Source organism: Amblyraja radiata, chromosome 4 (assembly GCF_010909765.2).
Source record: "Amblyraja radiata isolate CabotCenter1 chromosome 4, sAmbRad1.1.pri, whole genome shotgun sequence".
Lineage (NCBI taxonomy): Eukaryota > Metazoa > Chordata > Chondrichthyes > Rajiformes > Rajidae > Amblyraja > Amblyraja radiata.
In genome coordinates, this window is record NC_045959.1 from 10,802,720 (window position 1) to 10,828,477 (window position 25,758).

General features: G+C 42.9%; 1 protein-coding gene across 4 annotated transcripts in view; it reads right to left on the minus strand.

The window, feature by feature from the left end:
* Nucleotides 1-25,758, minus strand: part of snx31 (sorting nexin 31) — a 106,772-nt gene that overhangs the window by 25,119 nt on the left and 55,895 nt on the right. For all 4 annotated transcript variants that reach the window (XM_033018945.1, XM_033018946.1, XM_033018944.1 and 1 more), the window contains exons 8-10: nt 9,137-9,206; nt 5,521-5,613; nt 2,442-2,645 (exon numbers count right to left, since the gene is read on the minus strand). In XM_033018945.1, coding sequence (XP_032874836.1) covers nt 2,442-2,645; nt 5,521-5,613; nt 9,137-9,206 — 367 coding nt within the window. The remainder of the gene's footprint in view (nt 1-2,441; nt 2,646-5,520; nt 5,614-9,136; nt 9,207-25,758) is intronic.

Below are 25,758 nucleotides of genomic sequence, written 5' to 3' on the forward strand. Positions count from 1 at the left end.
CTGGAAGAAGTACAGGATCATTGCTTAGAAAAGTTACCCAAGTAGCCCTAGCAGAAGGAATTTCCGCCTCAGACTGTCTCCTGTGGTTGCAGATAATTTCCTTACATATCTTTTCAGAGGCGAGGCCCGCAGAATAAGCCATAGGTCGGGCAGGAGAGACATGATGGAGCAAATGGGTGGATGGTTCGGGATGTGGTGTATTCCTCTTGACATTCACGTTGGCCATCTGTTTGACCCAGGATTTCTGAATGCTACAATAATTCCACTGGTCATACAGCAGATGTTTCCCTAATGTGGCAGTGGGATGTTACACTTCCTCAAGAAGCAATTATGAAATCCTTGAATCTTTTCCCTGGGAACCTCGTACCATAACTGAGCTTGGAACACATGTCTTTTGCAGGAGTCTGGTTTTGGCCATTGGTACATCAGAGAAACATAGAGCACAATTGGCAGACACGCCTTGCCAGAGAACTTGTCAGTTTTTATGTAACCTTGGCATTGAGGTTATTCAGAACGATCACTCAACATCTTGGGCTAGAACAAAGTCAGGGGCGTTTTTGGTCACATACATAATTCCCAACATAAGCACTGATAATCAGAGTGCATTGTTGCAAGTTAGAGTGCACCAGTGGTTTGTGAGACATTCACTTAGCCCACAGGTGAAGAGTTGCCAAGACAGAAAGACGTTAATACTTGATGGCAATGCTCACTGTGGGAAGATGTCAGTCCTCTTATGGTTTACCCTTCCCGAAGATGCAGCCACCATCTTGTTGATTGAGGTGACACTCTTCTGCCCATCGTGTTTCCCTGAGGACAGTAATGTCAGTGCCAAAACATCGTTTTTCCCGAGCTTTGATAGTGAAGCAAGCATCAAGTCTATTGTTGTTGGGGCTGTCCATGAAGGATCTGCCACTCCATATTCAGGAGGAGAATTCACTAGCGTGCGACTCTTTTAACCATCGTACATGAGCCACTTGACAGAGCATGATCTTGGTCCAGTAGAGAGAAGGTGCAAGACAACTGTAGAAGTGGCTCTGCTGCAGGGCATATTTTTCACATGTAGGTGGGCACACTTCAACACCTGTCTGCATGTTGGCAACACAATGGGCTCATGATAAGAATGTTTGCGGAACCTCCACTTTTCTGGTGGTTTACTTCCCCAACTCAGGAATGTGGCAGAATATGATGGTTGTGATCAGGTCTGTTGATCTGAAGATTGCTGGGCCTGTCTACAGCTTGCTGCTCTGGTTGTTCAGCACAGTTACATAACATTGTCCTGGTTCCATCAGGTAGGTATTTTAATGCTGTGATGAATGCTGTGGTGGATGTTTGTGTAAAATTTTTATTGTGGTTGTGTTCTTTATTATTGTACCGCTGCTGGCAACCCAAATACCACCGACCTTGGTTGTGTGGCAATTAAATTATTTCAATTATTTCAATTCAATTCAAAGATCCTGCATGGCTTGCTCCCAGAATGCTCTTCTGCACTGACCTAAGTTGGCCTTGTCTGATGATATTTAAGTGAGGAAGATGCCAGGCCACAAGGTTTCAGATTGAAACCAGCCTTTACCTTCTCTCACCCAGGAATGTTAGAGTCCATTTATAACTATACATACAAAATTATAATGAAGAAATTCCAGTATGTCAAATAAAATGGAAAAAAAAACTGATTGAGTTCCCATGCCTAATGAGTGTTTAGTCCTTAAGAAAAGCTCATGTCAAATCCCACTAAGGAAGATTTACAACCCACGTTTCAGACATGGGGCGTAAATCTTCTTTAATAGGATTTGACAAGTGCTTTTCTTACAATAAATTACCAATCCATGTCGCAAGGTTCCTTCCCACTCCGTGGAATCGGTTCATGCTCAAAAAGTCACCAATCCCTCTTTCTGATCAAATAATCATTTTAATACCATCTTCAAATATTTTTTTATGCCTAAAATCCATTAAAAGCCCCAGGAGGGATAAACAGGTAGATTGTTTAAAAAAAAGCTTTCATAAACAACCAATTTCCCATGAAATTCAAGTCAAATAAACCTCAAACATACACCCTTCTTACACTTTGTTGACAATAGATTTAAATAAATCTCAGCCATGGCAGATAGTAAAACCTTTGCTAACTTGGTGTTTATTTTAACATGTTCACGAAAAGCCAAAACAAAAGCAGCGGTTCTTTACAGGATGCAGCTGTTTCAAAACGGTAAATAAAAGATTTTAAAAATATTTTCTCAAAGGTTTTACAGATGGTACACAGGATTCGTCTCAGAAATGTAACAATCATAGAAACATAGAAAATAGGTGCAGGAGGAGGCCATTCGGCCCTTTGAGCCATCCTTTCAAAATTTTATTTTAAACAAACTAAATGATCAGGAATCGCCATTTGCTAGACGTGCAGGAATATTAGGTCACACTGAGTCAACATTTTAAGAAATAATACTTGCCTGTACACTGATTCTCCAACATCTTATTCTGTTAACCTTGAAACTGGCCTCCTTGATGTGGTTACTTGGTAACTGGATGCAGCAGTTAATTTCATTATTGCCCACACGAACAGAAGTAGGACAGTTAGGCTCCGGATAATCACAGATGCAGGCCTCGAAATGTTGGTAGCCATAAAACTTCACTTCCTCCATAAGTTCAAGGAACTGAGGAAGGACAATTTAAAAATAAGTGGTAAAATGATCAAAAGTGAAATTCTCTTTCAGGTTCTCACCAGTCCAGCAGCTGCCACTGCCAGATGATGGGCGTTAAAACAGGGCTGCCAACTCTCACGCAATGTGCGTGAGAATCACGCATTTGACGAAATTCTCACGCTCTCATGCTGATGACAGAAGTTCTCACACTCAAAAAAATATTTTAAAATAATATAAATTAACAAATAAAGTCACACTCCTCCACACTCACTAATGAGAATAGTTTTCTGTCGGCGGGTTCCCCGTAAAGAACGAGCAATTGGCTTAAGCCCATCGTACACTATTTAAAATGGCAATGTAGACAAAAATGCTGGAGAAACTCAGCGGGTGAGAGCATCTATGTCTGAGTTTGACCCTCCTTCAGACTCGAGCATTTCTCCAGCATTTTTGGCTACCGCTCTACAGATGCTGCCTCACCCGCATTCACATTTCCGTACAGATGGTTCCTTGAAGGTGGAATCTCATATAGATAGGGTGGTAAAGAAAGCTTTTGGTATGCTAGCCTTTATAAATCAGAGCATTGAGTATAGAAGCTGGGATGTAATGTTAAAATTGTACAAGGCATTGGTGAGACCAATTCTGGAGTATGGTGTACAATTTTGGCCGCCCAATTATAGGAAGGATGTCAACAAAATAGAGAGAGTACAGAGGAGATTTACTAGAATGTTGCCTGGGTTTCAACAACTAAGTTACAGAGATAGGTTGAATAAGTTAGGTCTTTATTCTCTGGAGCGCAGAAGGTTAAGGGGGGACTTGATAGAGGTCTTTAAAATGATGAGAGGGATAGACAGAGTTGATGTGATCAAGCTTTTCCCTTTGAGAATAGGGAAGATTCAAACAAGAGGACATGACTTCAGAATTAAGGGACAGAAGTTTAGGGGTAACATGAGGGGGAACTTCTTTACTCAGAGAGTGGTAGCGGTGTGGAATGAGCTTCCAGTGGAAGTGGTGGCGGCAGGTTCGTTGGTATAATTTTAAAATAAATTGGATAGGCATATGGATGAGAAGAGAATGGAGGGTTATGGTATGAGTGCAGGCAGGTGGGACTAAGGGAAAAAAGTTGTTCGGCACGGACTTGTAGGGCCGAGATGGCTTGTTTCCGTGCTGTAATTGTTATATGGTTATATGCTTAATAGGTGATGTTTCGGGTCGAGACCTTCAGACTGAAGAGGTTGAAAACCAGCCATAAAACACAATGACTGGAGATGTGTGTTATCCAACCAAGGGCAGAAATCAGAATCATGTGTTCATCTTTATTGATGTGACACCATAATAAATATATAACAAAAAAAATAATTTAATGGGTAGCACGTTGGCGCAGCGGTAGAGTTGCTGACTTACAGCACCACAGGCCCAGATTTGATCCTGACTACGGGTGCTGTCTGTACAGAATTTGTACATTCTCTTTATGACCACATGGTTTTCTCTGGATATTCTGGTTTCTCCCACATCCGAAAGAAGTGCAGGTTTGTAGGTTAATTGGCTTCTGTAAATTATCCCTGGCGTGTAGGAAACAACTGGTGTATCGTAGATTGCTGGTCGGTGTGGACTAGGTGGGCCGAAGGGCCTGTTTCCATATATGTTTTACATATATATCTTAATTTCATTGAACCATATACAGTTAAATATGTGGCATTATTTTCGTCTTGTTTCTAAGGGTAAGGTTGATTGACTTATTTGTGCAGAACAGTAATGGAAGTCTAACACCTTTTTGTTTCTCTATATATATGCATAGCAGCATGAATTATAATCTGATTTCCACACATGAATATACTAAGGTCATTCATGTGCTGCACCTGTTGATTAGAGCCTGGCTCTACTGTGGAATGGAATTAGGAATGTAATTTAGCCTAACCTTATTTCATACCTAATCAAATTTTAAGCATAAATGTTGCATTCAAGTGCAAGTTAAAAGACTCGGTACAGTTTGCACCAGATTGCACAATTTCAAGCTGAAAAATGCAAAAGCTCCCCCCCCCCCCCCCCCCCCCCCACGGTCGCTACGCTCCCTCGCAATTTCTCACTCTCAACTCTCACCCAATGTTGGCAGCCCTGTGTTAAATGAAATAAATTAAATGCATGGAATGCACAGAACATATATAGAACACCAAAGCACAGGAACAGGGCATCGACCCACAATGTCTGTGATGAACATGATGCTAAATTAATCTCCTCTGCCTGCAAGTGATCCTTATCTTTCCATTCACTGCATTTCTATGTGCCTATCTAAATGCGTCTCAAATGCCCTAACGTATCTGCCTCCACCAACACATATGGCAGTAATTTGATCAAAGAGGGTATCTATGTGGATCATTAGTAGAAGTATAATCTTTGCACTATGCATTGCATCCAATTTGATATTTGATAACAGGAAAAGAATGCAACTTGCTGCATCCAGTGACACATCCCAATAGGTACAGCTCCTCCCACACCCTTCAGTGCCAATGCCCTTTTGCCCTCATGATCCAGAAAGTGCAAGTTGCTAATGGAGCAGCGCAAGAAACAAGGAACCTGGGATTGTGGTGAGCTGTGGAACGAACAGTGTCTCCTTAATCAATCAACTAAATATATTGGATTTCAGTGATTATAAACAGGTGATCAACAGGGGAGAACAAATGTATGCCATTGCATTTAGCATTAAATTAGAAAATAAAGAGAGGACCACAACATTAAAAACAGAAAAGTAAAACATATCTTTAAAAAAAACTTACAATCCAAAATTCACAGGATCTCTCATCCTCATCACAGGCTACTCAACAGCACATATTAAGAGCAACTAACAGTTCATGGCCGATTATTTCATCAAATTCTGACTAATTGATTGTACCTCTCGTTTCTTTCCAGCCTCCTGGGAAGCTTTCAGTTTTCGGTATTGGTTCGGAGTAGGTTTAACCCAGTCTCTCTCCAGTTCATATTTAGCCTGATAATGGAAGCAATGAAAAAGGTGGTGAGAATAAGTGAGGAGGAACCAATAAAATTCCTGCCATTGACTTTTCTGTAATCGTTCCAGGAAGGACATGCTGTAAACATTTTGTACAATCGATACTAAGAGCAACATGCTACTAAAAAGCATCATCTGATTATGCGGTAACTGCGAGTTCGACACTCGCTCCCCCTCCTCCCTGGTCAAACAAGGACAGGGTTCTCACTCATAGATTCATAGAAAATAGTAGGAGTAGGCCATTCGGCTCTTCGAGCTTGCACTGCCATTCAATATGATCATGGCTGATCATCCAACTCAGTATCCTGTACCTGCCTTCTCTCCATACCCCCTGATCCCTTTAGCCACAAGGGCCACATCTAACTCCCTCTTAAATATAGCCAATGAACTGGCCTCAACTACCTTCTGTGGCAGAGAATTCCAGAGATTCACCACTCTCTGTGTGAAAAATGTTTTTCTCATCTCGGTCCCAAAGGATTTCCCCTTTATCCTTAAACTGTGACCCCTTGTCCTGGACTTCCCCAACATCAGGAACAATCTTCCTGCATCTAGCCTGTCCAACCCCTTAAGAATTTTGTACGTTTCTATAAGATCTCATGATCCTTACTTTTCACCCTACCAGCCTCCGCATCCAACATGTCTTTCAACATTTCCATCACATTCAACATGATCCCACCATAAGTCATCTTCCGGTCTCCACTCCTTTCCGCTTTCCTTTGAGAGCACTCTCTCCATGTCTCCTTGGTTTACTCTTCCATTCGCACCCTCTCCACCCCCGTCCCAGGCAACTTCCCCCGCAAACACAGATGAAATACCTTCCCCTACATCTCTCTTACTTTCACAGCACCTCTTCCAACTTTGACTATTGCATGCAAGGGGAGACATGGGGGGTTTGATGCGATGCTCCAGATATGGCTCCCTGGTGCTGGGGCCGGACAGCTGAAGGATCACTGGGGGGGGGGGGGGGGGGGGGTGGGGGGGGGGGCAGGTGTGATGGAGTAGATCATTACGATGCACAAAAGTGCTCAAAAGGCACAGGACAATAGTTTCAGTTTGCCATCAAACATCACGATCTTGCACTCTACTGGGAAGGCAATGTTATTATATTGGGAATATTAGGATAAGATTAGGTGTATTATTGTCACGTGTACCAAAAGTTCAGTGAAAAGGATTGTTTTGCGTGCTATTCAATAGGATCAGATAATGCTATATATGGTGGTGGCCCGTCGTAGACAATAGCATGGTTGTGCAGTCTCGTCTTGAGGGATCGGGTGTGGCTCACAATTCCGATGCTCGTGGAACAGTGGGAGCACATGAAGGTTGCTGGGGGGAGGGGGGGGGGGGGGAGATAGATTTAGGATTGCCTTCCTCCTGTTTCTGACAATAATAAATTGGCTTCGGCGATTATCTTATAAACTGCTGACCGCCTTCCTAGAGGCTGTACACCAACCAGGCCTGGCACGAGTTACCAGTTCTTTTGGGGCTAGGCCTACATGCTGGAGGTGGTCCTTGATACAGCCTTTGAGCCGTTTCTTTGGGCGCCCTGGGTTCCTTTGACCCCGTGACAGAACTCCGTACAGGAGTTGACCAGGCATGCGGAATTCATCCATCCAGACCACATGGCCTGTTCATCGAATGCTGATGACAGAAACTGTACAACAGTGACTGACTGAAGTAGCCAATTCTGCAACCGACCGGACCGATAAGAAGATGGCCGGACACGAGGAAGAAGATGACTTTATATACTGGTAGAAATTGAGTAGAGTTAATGGGAATGGGCTGGGAAGGAAAACAAATAGGATTAAGGTAGGATTAATGTAAGGTGGTGCTAAGTAGTTAGCATAGAGTCGATGATGTTTAACCATTATCAACGTCAAGCACATTCGGCCTCACGCAGCAGCTCTCGGTTCCACTCCGACTTCACTCAGAGGCTTCCGCCACCGATCTGGCTGTCCGTTCCTCTTTATGTTATTTTTAGTATGTGTTTAAAAGTATGTTTTAGTGTTCCGTGGTTTTACGTGAGGGGTGGGGGATACTTTTTTTCAAATCTCTTATCTCGACGGCGATGCGATTTTTTTCCGCATCGTACCTCCGTAACCGCTGCAGCCAAACATTATGGAGTTTTTAAAAATTTGCACAAAAATGGTGATTTATATCGCTAGGATTTTTCGCTGTCTAACTCACCGTTCTCCTCTGCTCCAAGTGCACCAAGTTTTGTTCCAATCGGTGAAATATTAGAAAGGTTATGGTTTAGAAAATCGTGAGATCAGAAGATTGGTCTTCTCGCCTGTCAGTCACCACGTCCCTTCCGGCACACACAGAGAATAAACCCCCGGAGGCGGGGCTGAGTCTGTGAGCAGCGTGCGGGCAGAGAACAGCATGAGCCAGGAGCTGTTAAGTTGAACCAGAAGCCTCTGAGTGAAGTCGGAGTAGGACCGAGAGGCCTGCGTGAGGCCGAAAGCTGAAGGTGCGGAGTGCGAACTGCGTCTACTGCGATCACCCCCTTCCCACACCCCCCTCCCCCATTTCCCCACCCCTCCTTCCCCACACGCCCCCCCTTCCCCCACACGCACCCCATCTTCCCCCACACACCCTCCCACTTCCCCCACACACCCCCTCCTTCCTCACCCCCAGGCCTCCTGTATGACTTAGTATAGTTGTGCTTAAAATTGCATCATCTTTTGCAGGCCTGGCCTTTTCAAAGTTAATTATACATATGAAACTAGCAGAAACATGCATTCCATGTGATAGCTCCATGCTGGATAAACATCATACAATTTGCATCATCATTTTCCATTGCAAAGTTCCAGGTCCACCATCATAAAGGAAAGTGCCAATGCACTCTTCTGCCAGTGGAGGTGCTGCTGCAGGAGAATATTGGAATGTCAATGTACCAAAGCAAAGTTTATATCAAGTGGGCAACAGAATTTATTGGCTGACAGAACACACGTGAAGATTTTGCTACCTTTTCATACACACACAGAATGAGATTCATCCGACAATTACAGTCCAAGTTGTTTTGCAGGAGTGAAAGTTATGTGAATGTAAAGTTCCATATGATCAGACATTTTATCCACAATGATAAAATGCTTTTTCCTGCTGTTTTCCTGTCTTGGCAAAATCCACAAAATCTACCTAAAGTTTGTTATTTTCTCGATTGCAACAAATGATATTCAATTTCTACCTCCTGTAAAGCCTGTTTTTCCTGTCTCTAAATGTCAAAATTGTAAGACGCAATTTAGAGGCGGAAAGAAAATCGGTTTTATCTTTACACCGTGTTATTGAAACTCGTCATCTGGTGCAGAATAGTAAAAACACAAACTCCATAAGGATACATTTAGTGCCAAATACATGTAGGAAACACATTTGATGAGTGAACTGTCCTTTTGTTCAATACAGCTCATATCCTTATTCTGTTCCATTGGCATTTACACAGCCGGTTCCACTTGCAGCTGGAGTATTTATAACATTGCTGTTGATGTTGCAGATTTTTCCCCCTTACCTGGCTGTACAACAGGAGGACTCCAGCAGTAATTCCCAATAACATTCTGTCTTTCATGGGATCCAAGTAACTGCAAAGAAATGAAATCCATGTCAGCAATTTAATTAGGACCAGTTCAACTGCAAGACAAAACTTCAATACACAATAGAAACTTGGCTCTTTCACTGAAACAAATACATTGTATCTGTATTTCCAAAGCTCTAAGGGCCTGTCCCACGAGCATGCGACTGCATGCGGCAAGCGCGACCTAACGTGGTCGTTTGAGCCGTACGACCTCGCGGGGCCGGTCCCACTTCGATCGCCGGAGCCGTATGGATTGTGCGGAGCTGGTCCCGACATCGCGCGGGGCTCCGAAAAACAGACACTGTCCAAAAATTCCACGCGGCAACGGCCTTCCGGCCCGCATCCGCATTGAGGCCGTACGCACCATCTCGATGGGCGTACGCACCGTCTCGACGCCATACGCAGCGACTTGACGGCGTACGCCTAGCGCGAACTTCACGTCAACTCGTACGGGATCACTCGACCTCCGCGCGGCCCCCGCTTCCGGTTTGGTCGCGCATGCCGCATGCAGTCGCATGCTCGTGGGACAGGCCCTCTAGTTGGAAAAAAATTTGCTCCCAAACATGATATTGCAATCCAGCTGCAGCTATAAAACAGCGCACATCAAATCCAAGTCCTGCTTATTTCTATTTCTCCCCTTCAGATTTTCATCATATGATTTTATTTTCTACTTAGATTCTTTTGGACTTCATCTCTAAAATATTCACACCACATATTAAATGACTAATTTTATTTAAGTGTTAGGTTAACAACCACAGATTGACGTTGAAGTCTAGGGCACCTCCCTCATTCCTCAGTCTACCTTGTCTTATTTGGAAAGTGTAACTGCATTGTCCAAACATTTTCCTAGCAATGTTTTGTTTTGTAACACTTTGTTTCTCTGCCAAAGAGAAATTTTACAATGAAGGAAAAAATCACCCAAATTACTTTCAATCACTGGAATAGGAATTGGGCTAGACATTACATCTAAGGATGACTAAGGATTCTTTTGAGGACAGTCAATGGAACAGCAGGAAGTCATTTATCCCAGGGACCAGTTCTGTAATATAGTGAAAAGGCTGCTGACTAATCACCCAATGTGGATCCATATTCCTGAGCAAGGTAAAAACAATCTGTAGAATGCAGATCGATTGAACCAACACAGAAGCATAGGAATGTGCAGCATGAGAACAGATTTGTGATTTGAACATTAATGCTGCCACAAATCTAAATACACCCATCTCATGTCAGACATCTATATATTTCTAAAACTCTCATCTTGACTACTTCTTGTCTGCGTTGTACTTAAATTTGCACAAAAACAACCCCCCATAGTGCTACGATTTTTTGCCACCTTACTCAGCATTCTCCTCTGCTGCGTCAAATAGGTTTTGTTCCGATCGGTGAAATAGTACAAGTTACGAAGGTTTTTAAGGTTCCCCCTCCCCCTCACCCACACTGCCCCCCCAGACCACCCTCTCCCCCACACCAACCACCCCCCTTCCCCCTTCTGTTCTCAATATTGAATTATATTACTTCAGGTGACATGATTGCTTTGTTCATATCAGTTATCGATCTGTTCTATTGGTCCAGCTGGTTTGTTTTTCTCCCCCCTCTGGAAGTGGGGGACATGCCCATACAACCTGCCGGTCCTGTCTTCCTGCCTTGCATTTTACAAATCGTACATCCCTTGCCTACATTCGCACTCTCTGCTCTCATTTACCAGATAACCTAATTACGACCTACCCCCATGGTCACCCCAGTTTTACTCATCAGAGCATTCCCCATTCCCCCGTGGTCCCTGCCATTTGAGCAGTTTGATTTTTCTCCTTCCCAGTTCTGACAAAGGGTCTTCAACCCAAAACATGTACTGTTTCTGTTGCACCAGATGTAGCTCGATCGGCTGAGTATTTTCAACATTTTTTATGTCATTTGAGCTATACCAAAGATCCATTAATTTGGTGGAAACCCAGGTAAACCATGCTTTCTTCAATACTTTAAACTGCTTTTAAATATCAGACTCTTCATGGTTCTGCAGACGTAGTAGAGAATGCTAGTCCAGGCTGAGACCTTGACTCAGAGGTGGAAGCCAGGTACAGCCTCACCCATATTTCTTGGACCCACAAAGTAAATGGACATTCAACACATCAATTTAACTTAAAAATTCAAATTCAATTCAAAAATATATATAACATCCTTCTTGCTTGGTTTGTATGCAAACTAGGTAAAAATAAGTCCGCTCTACACAACAGTGCACCTGAATTCAAGTTGCTTGGTATTGTTTTCTTTGGTCGAATTATTGTGCTGAAAGTTAACATTATCAGCAAAAAGGGAAATGGTATTTTGCATTATTTAACTTAACGACAGAAACACTGAATCCATTCTTTAAAATGTTTTTTTTTAAACTGTTCTGCTGCAAAAATTCAGATCAATCCTTTTTCATTTCTTCATTTTACTTCCTTAATAACCAATTATCATCACTTCTCCTTCTCAGTTTCCGCTTTAAGTTCAATTTTTGTGTTGTTAGTGAATTACAGAGCTTCAAATTGGAATAGCCAATTGATAAGACATCGTTAGGAATTGTTAGCCTTCCAGGTGTGTGGATCTCCCAGAATGCTGAATTTACTCAGTATATTAATTCAATTTAATTTCAATATTTATCCATCAAATATTTCTCTTTAAATATCAAAATAGATTTTTACAAAATTATTTTTTCCACAAACTTTATAATAAAGCCGTTTAAGATGGAACTGCAGATGCTGGAAAATCGAAGGCACACAAAAATGCTGGAGAAACTCAGCGGGTGCAGCAGCATCTACGGAGTGAAAGAAATAGGCAACGTTTCGGGCCGAAACCCTTCTTCAGACTGATGGGGGGGATGGGAGGAGACAGCTAGCAGGAGGGCTGAGGAAGGGGAGGAGACAGCAAGGACTAACAAAATTGGGAGAATTCAATGTTCAATCCCCCAGCCTTCGGGCTCCTCCTTTTTCCTTTCTTCTCCCCCCCCCCCCCCCCCCCCCCCCCCACCCACCCCCCATCAGTCTGAAGAAGGGTTTCGGCCCGAAACGTTGCCTATTTCCTTCGCTCCATAGATGCTGCTGCACCCCGGCTGAGTTTCTCCAGCTTTTTTGTGTACCTTTTATAATAAAGCCAATGAAATAGAATTGGACAACTATCAGAGGAATCAGATTAACTCCTGTGTTTACATCAATTTAAGGCTTATATGAAAGCTTACCTTGAAACTCTCATAACCTCAAGAATGGAGTAGGAGGACAACATTTCTTCATTGTAATAATCACCCAGATCCGCCCGAATTCATTCCAATAACAACGGAAATGGCATATTTCTCTAAGAACTGGTCTTTAAATGATCCAGCTTTCTCCCCCCTGCCTGTCCGAAGGGTCCTGACCCAAAACATCATCCGTCCATCACTTCCACAGATGCTGCTAACCAGCTGAGTTCCTCCAGCACTTTGTGTTTTGTTCAAGATTGCAGCATCTGAAGTTTGTGTCATCAGCATCGTGAATGTGCTGTATGCCCTCTCCAGTTCAATCATTTCCTTTCAATGGAATAGTGATAAGATAATGATCTGTGGCATACACAAAGTTTAGTAAAGGTGCTCTTACCTTTAATGCCTTGGATAATGAAGGCAAGTACTCCAAATTACATATTTACCAGCTTTTCTACCTATGCTGCCACCTTCAGGGATCCTGAGACTAGTGCATCAAGCTCCCTCTTGTTCTCAACACTCCCTGGTGCCTCACCATTTGTTGTTTATCCTGACCTTATTAGTTCTCCCAAAGTGAGCATCTCATCCTCATCCTCATCAGGATTAGATTGCATCTGCCATTTCTCTTCCTATCTCATCAACAGAGCACCACCTCCTCACCATCATCAATATTCCTGATTTTCCACTAGAATGGACTCCAAGAACCTCACCATCTCAACAATGGAGATGTCCATCATGTGAGTGCAAAAAACCAGTAAGCATTCACATTCCAGTATAACTTGAAGTGAATGCGCTTGACATCAGGGAGCCAGATTAAACTAAATCTACTGCGCTTCACGAGGAAATATCTCAATGGTTAGAATAATGTGTCACATTAAATATTGGACCATTGAGGTCCATCATTCCTGACATTACCGGAATTCCTCACGGCAATGTCCTAGACCCAACAACTTGTTCATCCGGGACCTTCCCCCATTGTAGGATCAACAGTGGGCATGATCACACAATGTGCAACCCTTCAGCAAATGAAGCAGGACATGCCAGTGTGCAGCAAGCATCACCACTGGCACGGGCTGATAAGTAGGATTGGCACTATACTAATACTAGACAACAATCATTTCCAACGAGGCAGCCTAACCATCTACCCTAGATATTCGATAACCTTGCAACCATCACTTTCTTCGTGATCAATATCCTGGAATCACCATTGACCAGGGCCTCAACTGAACCAACTGCACAAGCATTGTCACTGCAAGAGCAGTTTAGAAGCTGGATATCCTGCTGCAAGGAATCCACCTCCTGATACATTCGTCTTCCCATCGTCTACATGGCAGGTCAGGAGTGCTGTAGTGTAGAATACTTTTCATTTACCTGGATGAGTGCAGCTCCAACAAAAAGCTCATCAAAGAAAAATGACAGAGCAGGAGTAAATGGCACCATATCCAACAACCTATTACCTAATCATTCACTCTCTCCATCAGCAGCACTCTAACTGCAGTGCATACTCTCTGCAAAGTGAACTGGAGTTATTCACTTAAACTACCGATGGTACCCCTCAAACCCTTGATCACTATTCCAAGGAGGACTAGGGCAACAACCTAATAATTCACTCTCTCCACTCTAACTGCAGTGCACACCCTCTACAAAATGAACTGGAGGCATTCACTTAAGCTACCAATGGAAGCTACGAGACCTGCGTGTCATGGTACACCAGTCATTGAAAGTAGGCATGCAGGTGCAGCAGGCAGTGAAAAAAGCGAATGGTATGTTAGCATTCATAGCAAATGTATTTGAGTATAGGAGCAGGGAGGTTCTACTGCAGTTGTACAGGGTCTTGGTGAGACCACACTTGGAGTATTGTGTACAGTTTTGGTCTCCAAATCTGAGGAAAGACATTCTTGCCTTAGAGGGAGTACAGAGAAGGTTCACCAGACTGATTCCTGGGATGTCAGGACTTTCATATGAAGAAAGACTGGATAGACTCGGATTGTACTCGCTAGAATTTAAAAGATTGAGGGGGGATCTTATAGAAACTTACAACATTCTTAGGGGGTTGGACAGGCTAGATGCAGGAAGATTGTTCCCGATGTTGGGGAAGTCCAGGACAAGGGGTCACAGTTTAAGGATAAAGGGGAAATCCTTTAGGACCGAGATGAGAAAAACATTTTTCACACAGAGTGGTGAGTCTCTGGAACTCTCTGCCACAGAGGGTAGTTGAGGCCAGTTCATTGGCTATATTTAAGAGGGAGTTAGATGTGGCCCTTGTGGCTAAAGGGATCAGGGGGTATGGAGGGAAGGCAGGTACAGGATACTGAGTTGGATGATCAGCCATGATCATATCGAATGGCAGTGCAGGCTCGAAGGGCTGAATGGCCTACTCCTGCACCTATTTTCTATGTTTCTATGTAACCTCCCAAACCCATGATCACTATTCCAAGGAGGACTAAGGTAGCAGGTACAGGGGAAAGCCATCACATGTAGGTTGCCCTCCAAGCCACACACATAAACTGGCCTGAAAGTATATCACTGTTCCTATATCACTGCAGGTCTCAATCCTGGAACTGTGTGTCCAACAGCACTAGTGGAGTGCTCTCACCAGAATGCTGCTGAGGTTCAAGTAGTTGGCTCACCATTATCTTCCCAAAGCAACTTGAAGATCATAACAGCTGGCCTTGCCAGCTTGGTTAAAGAGGCGGAGATGTGTGGAGGGATTTCTAGAATTCGAGGCCTTAAGCAGCTTAATATCACCAATTTTAGAGCAAGTGAATTTGGCCAGCTCATTGGGGCAGAATAAACAGGAAGCCAAGTATCCAAGGGGTGTGCGGCTGGAGAAGATTACAGAAATAGAGCAGCATATGGAATTTGGAAAGAAAGGAAGGTTTAAAAGCAAATTGAAAATGTTGGAAATTTGGAACAAAACAGAAAACAACTTTGACTCAAAATATTTTACTTTCCACAGATACTCCTGACCTGCAGAGTGTTCCACATATTTGTTTCAACCAAAAGTTGCTTAATTAATAAGATTAGGAAGCAAAATATTGGTAATTGGACTGGTTTTTATGCTTGTTGACATAGGCAGCAGAATTAATGGATAGTACATAGAAACAGACCCACAAGAGCTAGTTGGAATAGTCAAGTCTTGATAAGGACTGAAGCAACAGATGAGCCAAGGCAGGAATTGAATTTAGTGAAGTTACACAGATGGAAATAGAGAGCTTTACTGAAGGTCAAAAGATCAGGTTGGGGACAAACATTCCAGCACGATTATTAACAACATGGCTAGATTTCAGAAACTTGCCAGTGGACAGATGGTGGGCTGGAAAGAAATAAAGACTCCACTATTAGCAGATTTAATATACTTCAGACTAATTGCAGTAGGGGAAAGAAAACTGTAAAATAAGTGGTAGCGGGACTGATGAGTGATAGGTGGATACAGGTGAGGAGGCCTTGATTGGTAAACGGATGACCAAAGACTGGAGATGAAAAGGAGACAAAAGAGTGTCAGATATGGAAAGAAGAGGAGTAAAAAGTAAATCTAGAGGATGTAGGTGGAATGGGGGGAAGAGAGGTGAGATATGGGTGCACACTGGGCTGAGGACACAGGGAAGAGAGGGACATGGGGTTGTTACCTAAAACTGGAGAATTCATTGTTCATAGCAGGTACACAAAAAAGCTGGAGAAACTCAGCGGGTGCAGCAGCATCTCTGGAGCGAAGGAAATAAGCAACGTTTCGGGCCGAAACCCTTCTTCAGACAAATCAAACAATCATTGTTCATAGCATTGGGCCATAAACTACCTAAGGCAGAATATTAGGTGCTATTCCTCCAGTCTGTATGTGGCCTTAAGGGCCTGCCCCACTTGGGCATCATTTACACAACATCATTTACGCGTCACGGCGCACACGTTATGCGCGCATTGCGTGCATTTCACGCGCGGCGCCCCAGGATTTTGGGATTCACAAAATCTTTGCGCGCCACCTGCGTGACGTGCAAATGATGCCCAAGTGGGACAGGCCCTTTACTCTGGCAATGAACAAGGCCAGGACAGAAAGGTCAACATGAGAATGTGAGATCCAGCAGGTCTTGGTGGAGATGTACATTTGGAAAGGAGGAGGAGGAGATCGCAATGATATCTTCTAAAGCTGCCACTATTAGATATTGAAACTATTGGTGGGAAAAATGGTGTACCAATTTGAGTGCATACTGACAGAATAATTAGCAAATTAGACTTTGATGCAAATTAGAAAAATTAGAAGTTTCCCTTCAAACTGTAACCTACCATCTCAGCAAAGAGCGCAGATTGAACCTGGAACAAATTCTGGTTCAGCTCTTTCTGGATCAGTCTGAAGAAGGGTTTCGGCCCGAAATGTCGCCTATTTCCTTCGCTCCATAGATGCTGCTGCACCCGCTGAGTTTCTCCAGCATTTTTGTGTACCCTGGTTCAGCTCTTCTCTGCTTTGCCCAGCAATTTTCAAAGACACAAGGAAAAGCAGATTTGACTCTGCATTTTATGCCTCAATTACATCACTTTGCCAGCTTGTCACCTCTGATGACAATTAATTGTTCTTTGAGTGACCTGTCAGGAAGGACAGACAAACCCATGAAGGGACATTGCAGTCACCCATTCATCCTTCAAGCCTGAATAATGAAACCTTATTATCTTTTAACTGTCAATTATTTAGCTTTTAAAAATATTGGTGGGCGCTGCATATAAATCTCTAACCTAATGTTAATTTAGCAGGGCATACTATAAATCAGGAAATTAGAGGTGCATGCTTCAAGGGGAATACAATGATAATAAGGACTTTGTATCATTTTAAACCAAATTAGCAGTGAGAAGGTAGAAGATGAATTAATTATGTTGATGAGCAATGCATATCAAGAACAAACAGGGGAAGAGACTAATATAGATCCAGTATATTTTAATGAGAATGGGTTAATTAATAATCTGGGAGTTAAGGGGCCTTTAGGGTAGAGCAATTCCAGTATAATAGGAATTTACACAAATACTGAAAACAATCTGGTTCAAATTTCTGGTAAAGAAATTACTAAAACATAAGGCATGACTTTGCTGTGGAAGATTCAAAAACTAGATTAAAAGCTAAGAAAGTAATTGAACAAATAGTAATGAAGAAATATTACTTGACAGCACAAGGATAAAAAATAATAAAAGTGGCCTAGCCATGACTCTAAAGATAAGTTAAAGACAATAGTAGTTCAAAGAAAAAGATTCTCATGTTACAAAAAAGTTAGCATGAGGAATTGGAAAATTTGAAAATTATCGAAGAGGGGATATTAATAAGGGGAAAGTTGAATACAAAAATACAGTATGGTTTTTTTTGCTAAAAGCTGATGAATATGCAAGGAGGAAAGGGTTGTCAAAAATTAAATTGGATACATTACAGGCCAAGACAGGAAAAAATATTTAGGGAAATAAGAAAATGGCAAAGATGATTTTGTGTCCAACTTTATGGGAGTTGTGATAGAAACCCCATGGTTATAGCGGACATTAAAAAAAATACAAACCTTAAATGAATAAGAAAGTGAAATAAATTAACATTGATTAAAAAAAATATTTGAAACACTTTAGAGACTAATAGCCAATAAATTTCTGAGATCCAATGATCTGCAACGTAAGGTTTGAGCAAGGTGGCAGCAGAGATGGAAAAGGGAAAATTCCTTCACAATGTTTAAATGGTAACCGATTGAAGGTTGCTAGCGTACAGAAGGATTTAGTTGCCGTTATACAATGCATTCAGAAAGCATTCAGACCCCTTCACTATTTCCACATTTTGTTACGTTACAGCCTTATTCTAAATGGATTACATTTTTTTTAAATCATCAATCTACACACTATACCCCATAATAAAAAAGCAAAAACAGGTGTTTAGAAATTTTTGCAAAGTAATTTAAAAGAAATAACTGAAATATCACATTTACATAAGTATTCAGAACCTTTACTCAGTACTTTGTTGAGGCACCTTTGGCAGCAATTACAGCCTCAAGTCTTCTTGGGTATGACGCTACAAGCTTGGCATGCCTGTATTTGGGTAATTTCTCCCATTCTTCTCTGCAGATCCTCTCAAGGTCTGTCAGGTTGGATGTGGAGCGTCGATGCACAGCTAATTTCAGGTCCCTCCAGAGATGTTCGATCGGGTTCAAGTCCAGTCTCTGGCTGGGCCACTCAAGGACATACACAGACTTGTCACGAAGCCATTCCTGCATTGTCTTGGCTGTGTGCTTAGGGTCGTTGTCCTGTTAGAAGGTGAACCTCCGCCCCAGTCTGATGTCCAGAACGCTCTGGAGCAGGTTTTCATCAAGGATCTCTCTGTACTTTGCTCCGTTCATCACTCCCTCAATCCTGACTTTGTCTCCCAGTTCCTGCCACTGAAAAACACAGCATGATGCTGCCATCACCATGCTTCACTGTGATGAGCGGTGCCTGGTTTCCTCCAGACGTGATGCTTGGCATTCAGGCCAAAGAGTTCAATCTTGGTTTCATCAGACCAGAGAATCTTGTTACTCATGGTCTGAGAGTCCTTTAGGTGCCTTTTGGCAAACTCCAAGCGGGCTGTCATGTGCCCTTTACTGAGGAGTGGCTTCCGTCTGGCCACTGTACCATAAAGGCCTGATTGGTGGAGTGCTGCAGATATAGTTGTCCTTATGGAAGGTTCTCCCATCTCCACAGAGGAAGTCTGGAGCTCTGTCAGAGTGACCATCAGGTTCTTGGTCACCTCCCTGACCAAGACCCTTCTCCCCCGTTTGCTAAGTTTGGCTGGGCGGTGTTGGGTGATGTTTCGGGTCGAGACCCTTCTTCAGACTGGTTAGGGAAAAGGGAAACGAGAGATATAGTCGGTAATGTAGAGAGATAAAGAACAATGAATTCAAAAAAGTAAAGATGATAAAGGAAACAGGCCATTGTTAGCTGTTTGTTGGGTGCAAACGAGAAGCTGGTGCGATGGGTAGGGGAAGGATAGAAAGACCAAATGCAGACTGGGCGATCGTTTCGTTGAACACCTTCACTCAGCCCGCCTGAACCTACCTGACCTCCCGGTTGCTGGACACATTCTGTCCTAGGTCTCCTCCATTGTCACAGTGAGGCTAAACGCAAATTGGAGGAACAGCATCTCATATTTGGCTTGGGCAGCTTACAGCCCAGTGGTATGAATATTGATTTCTCTCACTTAGGTAGTCCCGGCATTCCTTTTTCCTTTATCATCGTTCCATTTTTTGCATATCTTTCATTCCTTGCTCTATATCTCTCCACATCACCTTCTATATCTCTCGTTTCCCTTATCCTTACCCAGCCTGAAGGGTCTCGACCCGAAACGTCACCCATTCCTTCTCTCCAGAGATGCTGCCTGTACCGTTGAGTTACTCCAGCTTTTTTGTGTCCATCTTCAGTTTAAACCAGCATCTGCAGTTCCTCTTTATTTTATGTGATAGCATAAAATAAATGAACACTGGCTTGCAACCAAAGCCAACATGGAGTGAATAGAAACAGATAACGTGCATTATTGCCAAGCAGCTGTTATGAAAACAAAATGTACAGACAGTAAGGAAACTACATGGTGAAAGCCAAGCGATAGAATCACATCCAAAAAGGTGCATGGGTGTTGATATAGCAATTCTTTCTGAAGAAAATCCCTAAATGATTCAAGTATAATACAAAAGCCAGCTGGAAATGAGGAGTTTGCTCAGTTCAATCTGCATTGATTTTCCACTAGAAGGGGCACAAAGGGGCAACGTACAAAATCCCGTAAAAAAATAAGTTACAGTATTTATGGTTACACAACTCTCTTTAAATTCCCCTCCCCAGCCTCCAGTTTACAGAGCTGATATGCTTGAAACACTCAGACTGCTTCAGAACATATGCCAGCAGTGAAATTCCAAGCCCAGATACAACATTCATTCTTTTGCAGGCAATTCACAAGCAAATGTGTTGACAAATTGAATTTGCCTTTGCATTTAGGCAAAGCATGGAACAAAAAAAACTTCAAATACTTTAAATGTAGTTTGAAACTAGTCACACTAACATGATGTGTCTCCCCCCCCCCCTCTCCCCCCCCCCCCCCTCCCCCCTCTCCCCCCCCCCCCCCTCCCCCCCCCCCTCCCCCCCCCCCCTCCCCCCCCCTACACTGAACTTGAACAAAACATACAAATACACTTCCCTGGTAATCTTTAGTAAATATCTTGATATTCTGGAGTTAGTTAGCATGAGTCATATTAGAGCAGACCGGCAAAACCTATCCAATTTTTTAATTTAAGACAGGAAGATGGCTGGACCAGAAACTAAACACATGCTGTTCAGAAGATTACTCAGAAAGGAATTTAATAATACAAGAGACATGGGTCGATGATGCTCATGTTCAACATCTTCCCAAGCAATGTCATGGAGGTTCTGCTGCCACATAAAAAGCTTAAACCCTTTTTTGGCTTTCACATAAATGAGCCACTGTACACAGAGCTCGGTGATAGGATTCAGAATGTAGCATGAGAGAACAACAACAAACTCTTGCCCAAACTTTAGGGCCCCATTCTCTAAACAGTAACAAAACATATGCATTTTCTGTGCTTCAGATACTACATTATCACATGACTCACACAAGTGTGGTAAGGCTGACTTGGACACTCCAGTACAGTTTTTACAAAGATAACTTATTTAGTCTGAAGAAGGGTTTCGGCCCGAAACGTCGCCTATTTCCTTCGCTCCATAGATGCTGCTGCACCCGCTGAGTTCCTCCAGCAATTTTGTGTACCTTCGATATTCCAGCATCTGCAGTTCCCTTTTGATAACTTATTTTAGTGTTGTATTCCCTGCAGGTTATCTACAATTCCATGTCCCTCTCCAGACTCTGACTGGCAGAAGCACAACTTGTAAAGGCCCAGATATAACTAGTGTGACGATTTACAAATGATATTGCTGATCAATAGTTTCGGCCCGAAACGTCGCCTATTTCCTTCGCTCCATAGATGCTGCTGCACCCGCTGAGTTTCCCAAGCAATTTTGTGTACCTTCGATATTCCAGCATCTGCAGTTCCTTTTTGAACACAATAGAAACAGTCTGGCAGGTTTGGCAGGTTTTCCAGTGAGAGACCAATGGAAGTGCCTGAGGAACGGCATAGATGGCTGCACTCAGGCTATCTGTCATGTCTCCATGTGTCCTGCTGCAGCATGCTGGAATGTATACAGGGTCTTGGTGAGACCACTCCTGGAGTATTGCGTACAGTTTTGGTCTCCTAATCTGAGGAAAGACATTCTTGCTATAGAGGAAGTACAGAGAAGGTTCACCAGACTGATTCCTGGGATGTCAGGACTTTCATATGAAGAAAGACTGGATAGACTCGGCTTGTACTCGCTAGAATTTAGAAGATTGAGGGGGGGGTCTTATAGAAACTTACAAAATTCTTAAGGGGTTGGACAGGCTAGATGCAGGAAGATTGTTCCCGATGTTGGGAAAGTCCAGAACAAGGGGTCACAGTTTAAGGATAAGGAGGAAATCTGTTAGGACCGAGATGAGAAAAACATTTTTCACACAGAGTGGTGAATCTCTGGAATTCTCTGCCACAGAAGGTAGTGGAGGACAGTTCATTGGCTATATTTAAGAAGGAGTTAGATGTGGCCCTTGTGGCTAAAGGGATCAAGGAGTATGGAGAGAAGGCAGGTACAGGATACTGAGTTGGATGATCAGCCATGATCATATTGAATGGCGGTGCGGGCTCGAAGGGCCAAATGGCCTACTCCTGCACCTATTTTCGATGTTTCTATGTTTCTATCACTGCAGATTTCATTCAGTTTAGAGGTTCAGCATGGAAACAGGCCCTTCAACCCACATAGTCTAAACCGACCATTGATCACCCATTCACACTCGTTCTATGTTGTCCCACTTTCTCATCCACCCCCTAAGCAATAGGGGCAATTTTACAGAGGTCAATTAACCACACGTCTTTGGGCTGTGGGAGAAAATCAGAGCACCCGGAGGAAACCCTTGTGATCACAGGGAGGGTATGCAAACTCCACACAGACAGCTCCCGAGGTCAGGATTGAACCTGGGTGCCTGGTGCTGTGAGATAGCAGGGCTACCAGCTGTACCACTGTGTTCGCCATCCTGAAGATCTTGGGTGAATTCCCTTGTAAATTTTAAGAGAGAAGAAGAAATCAAAAGGCTTTTCCCATGCAAGTAGTTTTAAAAACGATTACATTTGAAGTATAAACTCATAAAGTATGTGTGTATGTGTCATGTGTGTATATATTTATATCATGGTATATGGACACATTTATCTGTTTTGTAGTAAATGCCTACTATTTTCTGTGTGCTTAAGCAAAGCATGAATTTCATTGTCCTATACAGGGACACATGACAATAAACTCACTTGAACTTGATAAAGGCACAGGTTTTTAACTATAGAGTACAAAGAAATTACCATTTGGAGGATTGTGGAGGTTGACTACTTATGTGGTGATGGTCACATTTCTTCCAACCCCACTCAGTCCATTCCTGCCCCATTTCCCCTTACCCAGGCACCAGCCCATACCCCAACTAAACGCCATTTTGACTCCCACAAAAAGGAGAGATACTTCAAGCCAGATGAGCAGGTTTGTGTTCTCAGTCCTCCCAACATGTCCAGTTGAGACAAATGGGATGTTGGGAAAACAGTGGAAGTGTGCGAAACAAAAAGATACTTAGTTGAAGTTGGAGACAGGATCAAAAGTGTTCATGTTGATCAAATGATTCCAGCCAAAGATGAACCAAAAACTGAGTATGAAGTCCTAATCCCTGAGTTTTTATCTGAATGTGAGTTGGAAGAGACCATTGTGATTAAAACACAAAGTTCAGTTAGTACAGACAAAGAAACAGATTCCTCTGGTCAAAGTCAGGGTACTAAAACAGAGCCAAACAAGCCAACAGTTGAGTCAACACCTAAACCTGTTACACCTATTACTGTTAGACGATCAGGCAGGATCCGTAAACCAGTAGTCAGATTAGGTTTGAAAGTTAAATAACTCACTGTATAAGTTAAATGAAAATGTGTAGATATGTAAAATAAATATATTATGTTTATCATTTATGATTTCATGAATACTGGTTTAAATCAAGTATCACAACAACAACATTGTAACTACTTAGATTTAATACGTTAAAAAAAAGAGCAGTGTAATGTATTCATTCATATTCATGTATATGTTAATGAGTTGGTGTTGTATATAAGCAGGGAATGTTGGGTAATAAAACTCTCTCTCGTGATCCAGGCAACCTGCGTGTAAGTTGTTATTCATTCTGACATCCGGGAATATAACAAAAGTCAAAGTTTTGCTTGTGGAGACACAAGAGATTGCAGATGCTAGAATCTTGACCAAAGCACATTTTTTTCCACAGACGACGTTGAGTTCCATCAGCAGTTTTTTTTGTGTAAGAAGGAACTGCAGCCTTAAATTACTTCCTTTTATGCACTGTGCCTTTACAATAAATCCACGGGCGTTGTTGTTCTATCGAATTGTCCTGCATTGAGTATGATCTGATGATATTAATGATCTGGATGAGGGAATTGAAGGCAATATCTCCAAGTTTGCGGATGACACTAAGCTGGGGGGCAGTGTTAGCTGTGAGGAGGATGCTAGGAGACTGCAAGGTGACTTGGATAGGCTGGGTGAGTGGGCAAATGTTTGGCAGATGCAGTATAATGTGGATAAATGTGAGGTTATCCATTTGGTGGCAAAAACAGGAAAGCAGACTATTATCTAAATGGTGGCCGACTAGGAAAAGGAGAGATGCAGCGAGACCTGGGTGTCATGGTACACCAGTCATTGAAAGTAGGCATGCAGGTGCAGCAGGCAGTGAAGAAAGCGAATCGTATGTTAGCTTTCATAGCAAAAGGATTTGAGTATAGGAGCAGGGAGGTTCTACTGCAGTTGTACAGGTCTTGGTGAGACCACACCTGGAGTATTGCGTACAGTTTTGGTCTCCAAATCTGAGGAAGGACATTATTGCCATTGAGGGAGTGCAGAGAAGGTTCACCAGACTGATTCCTGGGATGTCAGGACTGTCTTATGAAGAAAGACTGGATAGACTTGGTTTATACTCTCTAGAATTTAGGAGATTGAGAGGGGATCTTATAGAAACTTATAAAATTCTTAAGGGGTTGGACAGGCTAGACGCAGGAAGATTGCTCCCGATGTTGGGGAAGTCCAGGACAAGGGGTCACAGCTTAAGGATAAGGGGGAAATCCTTTAAAACCGAGATGAGAATAACTTTTTTCACACAGAGAGTGGTGAATCTCTGGAACTCTCTGCCACAGAGGGTAGTCGAGGCCAGTTCATTGGCTATATTTAAGAGGGAGTTAGATGTGGCCCTTGTGGCTAAGGGGATCAGAGGGTATGGAGAGAAGGCAGGCACGGGATACTGAGTTGGATGATCAGCCATGATCATATTGAATGGCGGTGCAGGCTCGAAGGGCCGAATGGCCTACTCCTGCACCTAATTTCTATGTTTCTATGAGTTTAGTTTATTGTCACGGGTACCGAGGTACAGTGAAAAGCTTTTGTTGCGTGCTAACCAGTCAGCGGAATGACAATACATGATTACAATGGAGCCATCCAGAGTGTACAGATACATCATAACAGGAATGACGTTTGAACTCTCAACTTTAGGTCTTTGCTCCATATCCACTTTTAAATTCCACCAGTTTACTCTGCCATTTGTCCTTTGGAATGAAATAGTTATAATCCTCTATGCTCAACGATTTCCTGTAAATGTGGCCTTAATGCTCGAGAGATTCCATGCATCCAATCTGATCGCACTAACAGTTTTTTCCCAACCCCCCCACCCCATAGTGTAAACATTGCCTCCTGTCATAATTCTGTTCTCACACACTGGGGCCTATTATTTGTTTAGCTGGAGTTTCTGTGCTAAAAATTGAAGGTCAAATTTTTTTTTTTTAAACCATTTTAAAACATTAGAACAATTGCTGAGAACTTTCACTCTGAATTCTGTTGAACCAACCTTGGCCATATCCAGTGCAGAGAAAATAGCTTCCTCCTCCATTCCTCTCCAAGCTGCTTATCCTCTCCAACACAGACATTGGCCACTTCCACCTCTGCATTGACATGTCTCCAAACCTGCCCGGATCACCTGTTGTCAAAGCCAGCCATTCCCATCTGCAACACATCCACTCTGAAGTCTCAACCCGAAACGTCACTCATTCCTTCTCTCCAGAGATGCTCCCTGTCCCACTGAGTTACTCCAGCTTTCTATGTCTATAGAAACATAGAAAATAGGTGCACGAGTAGGCCATTCGGCCCTTCGAGCCTGCACCGCCATTTAATATGATCATGGCTGATCATCCAACTCAGT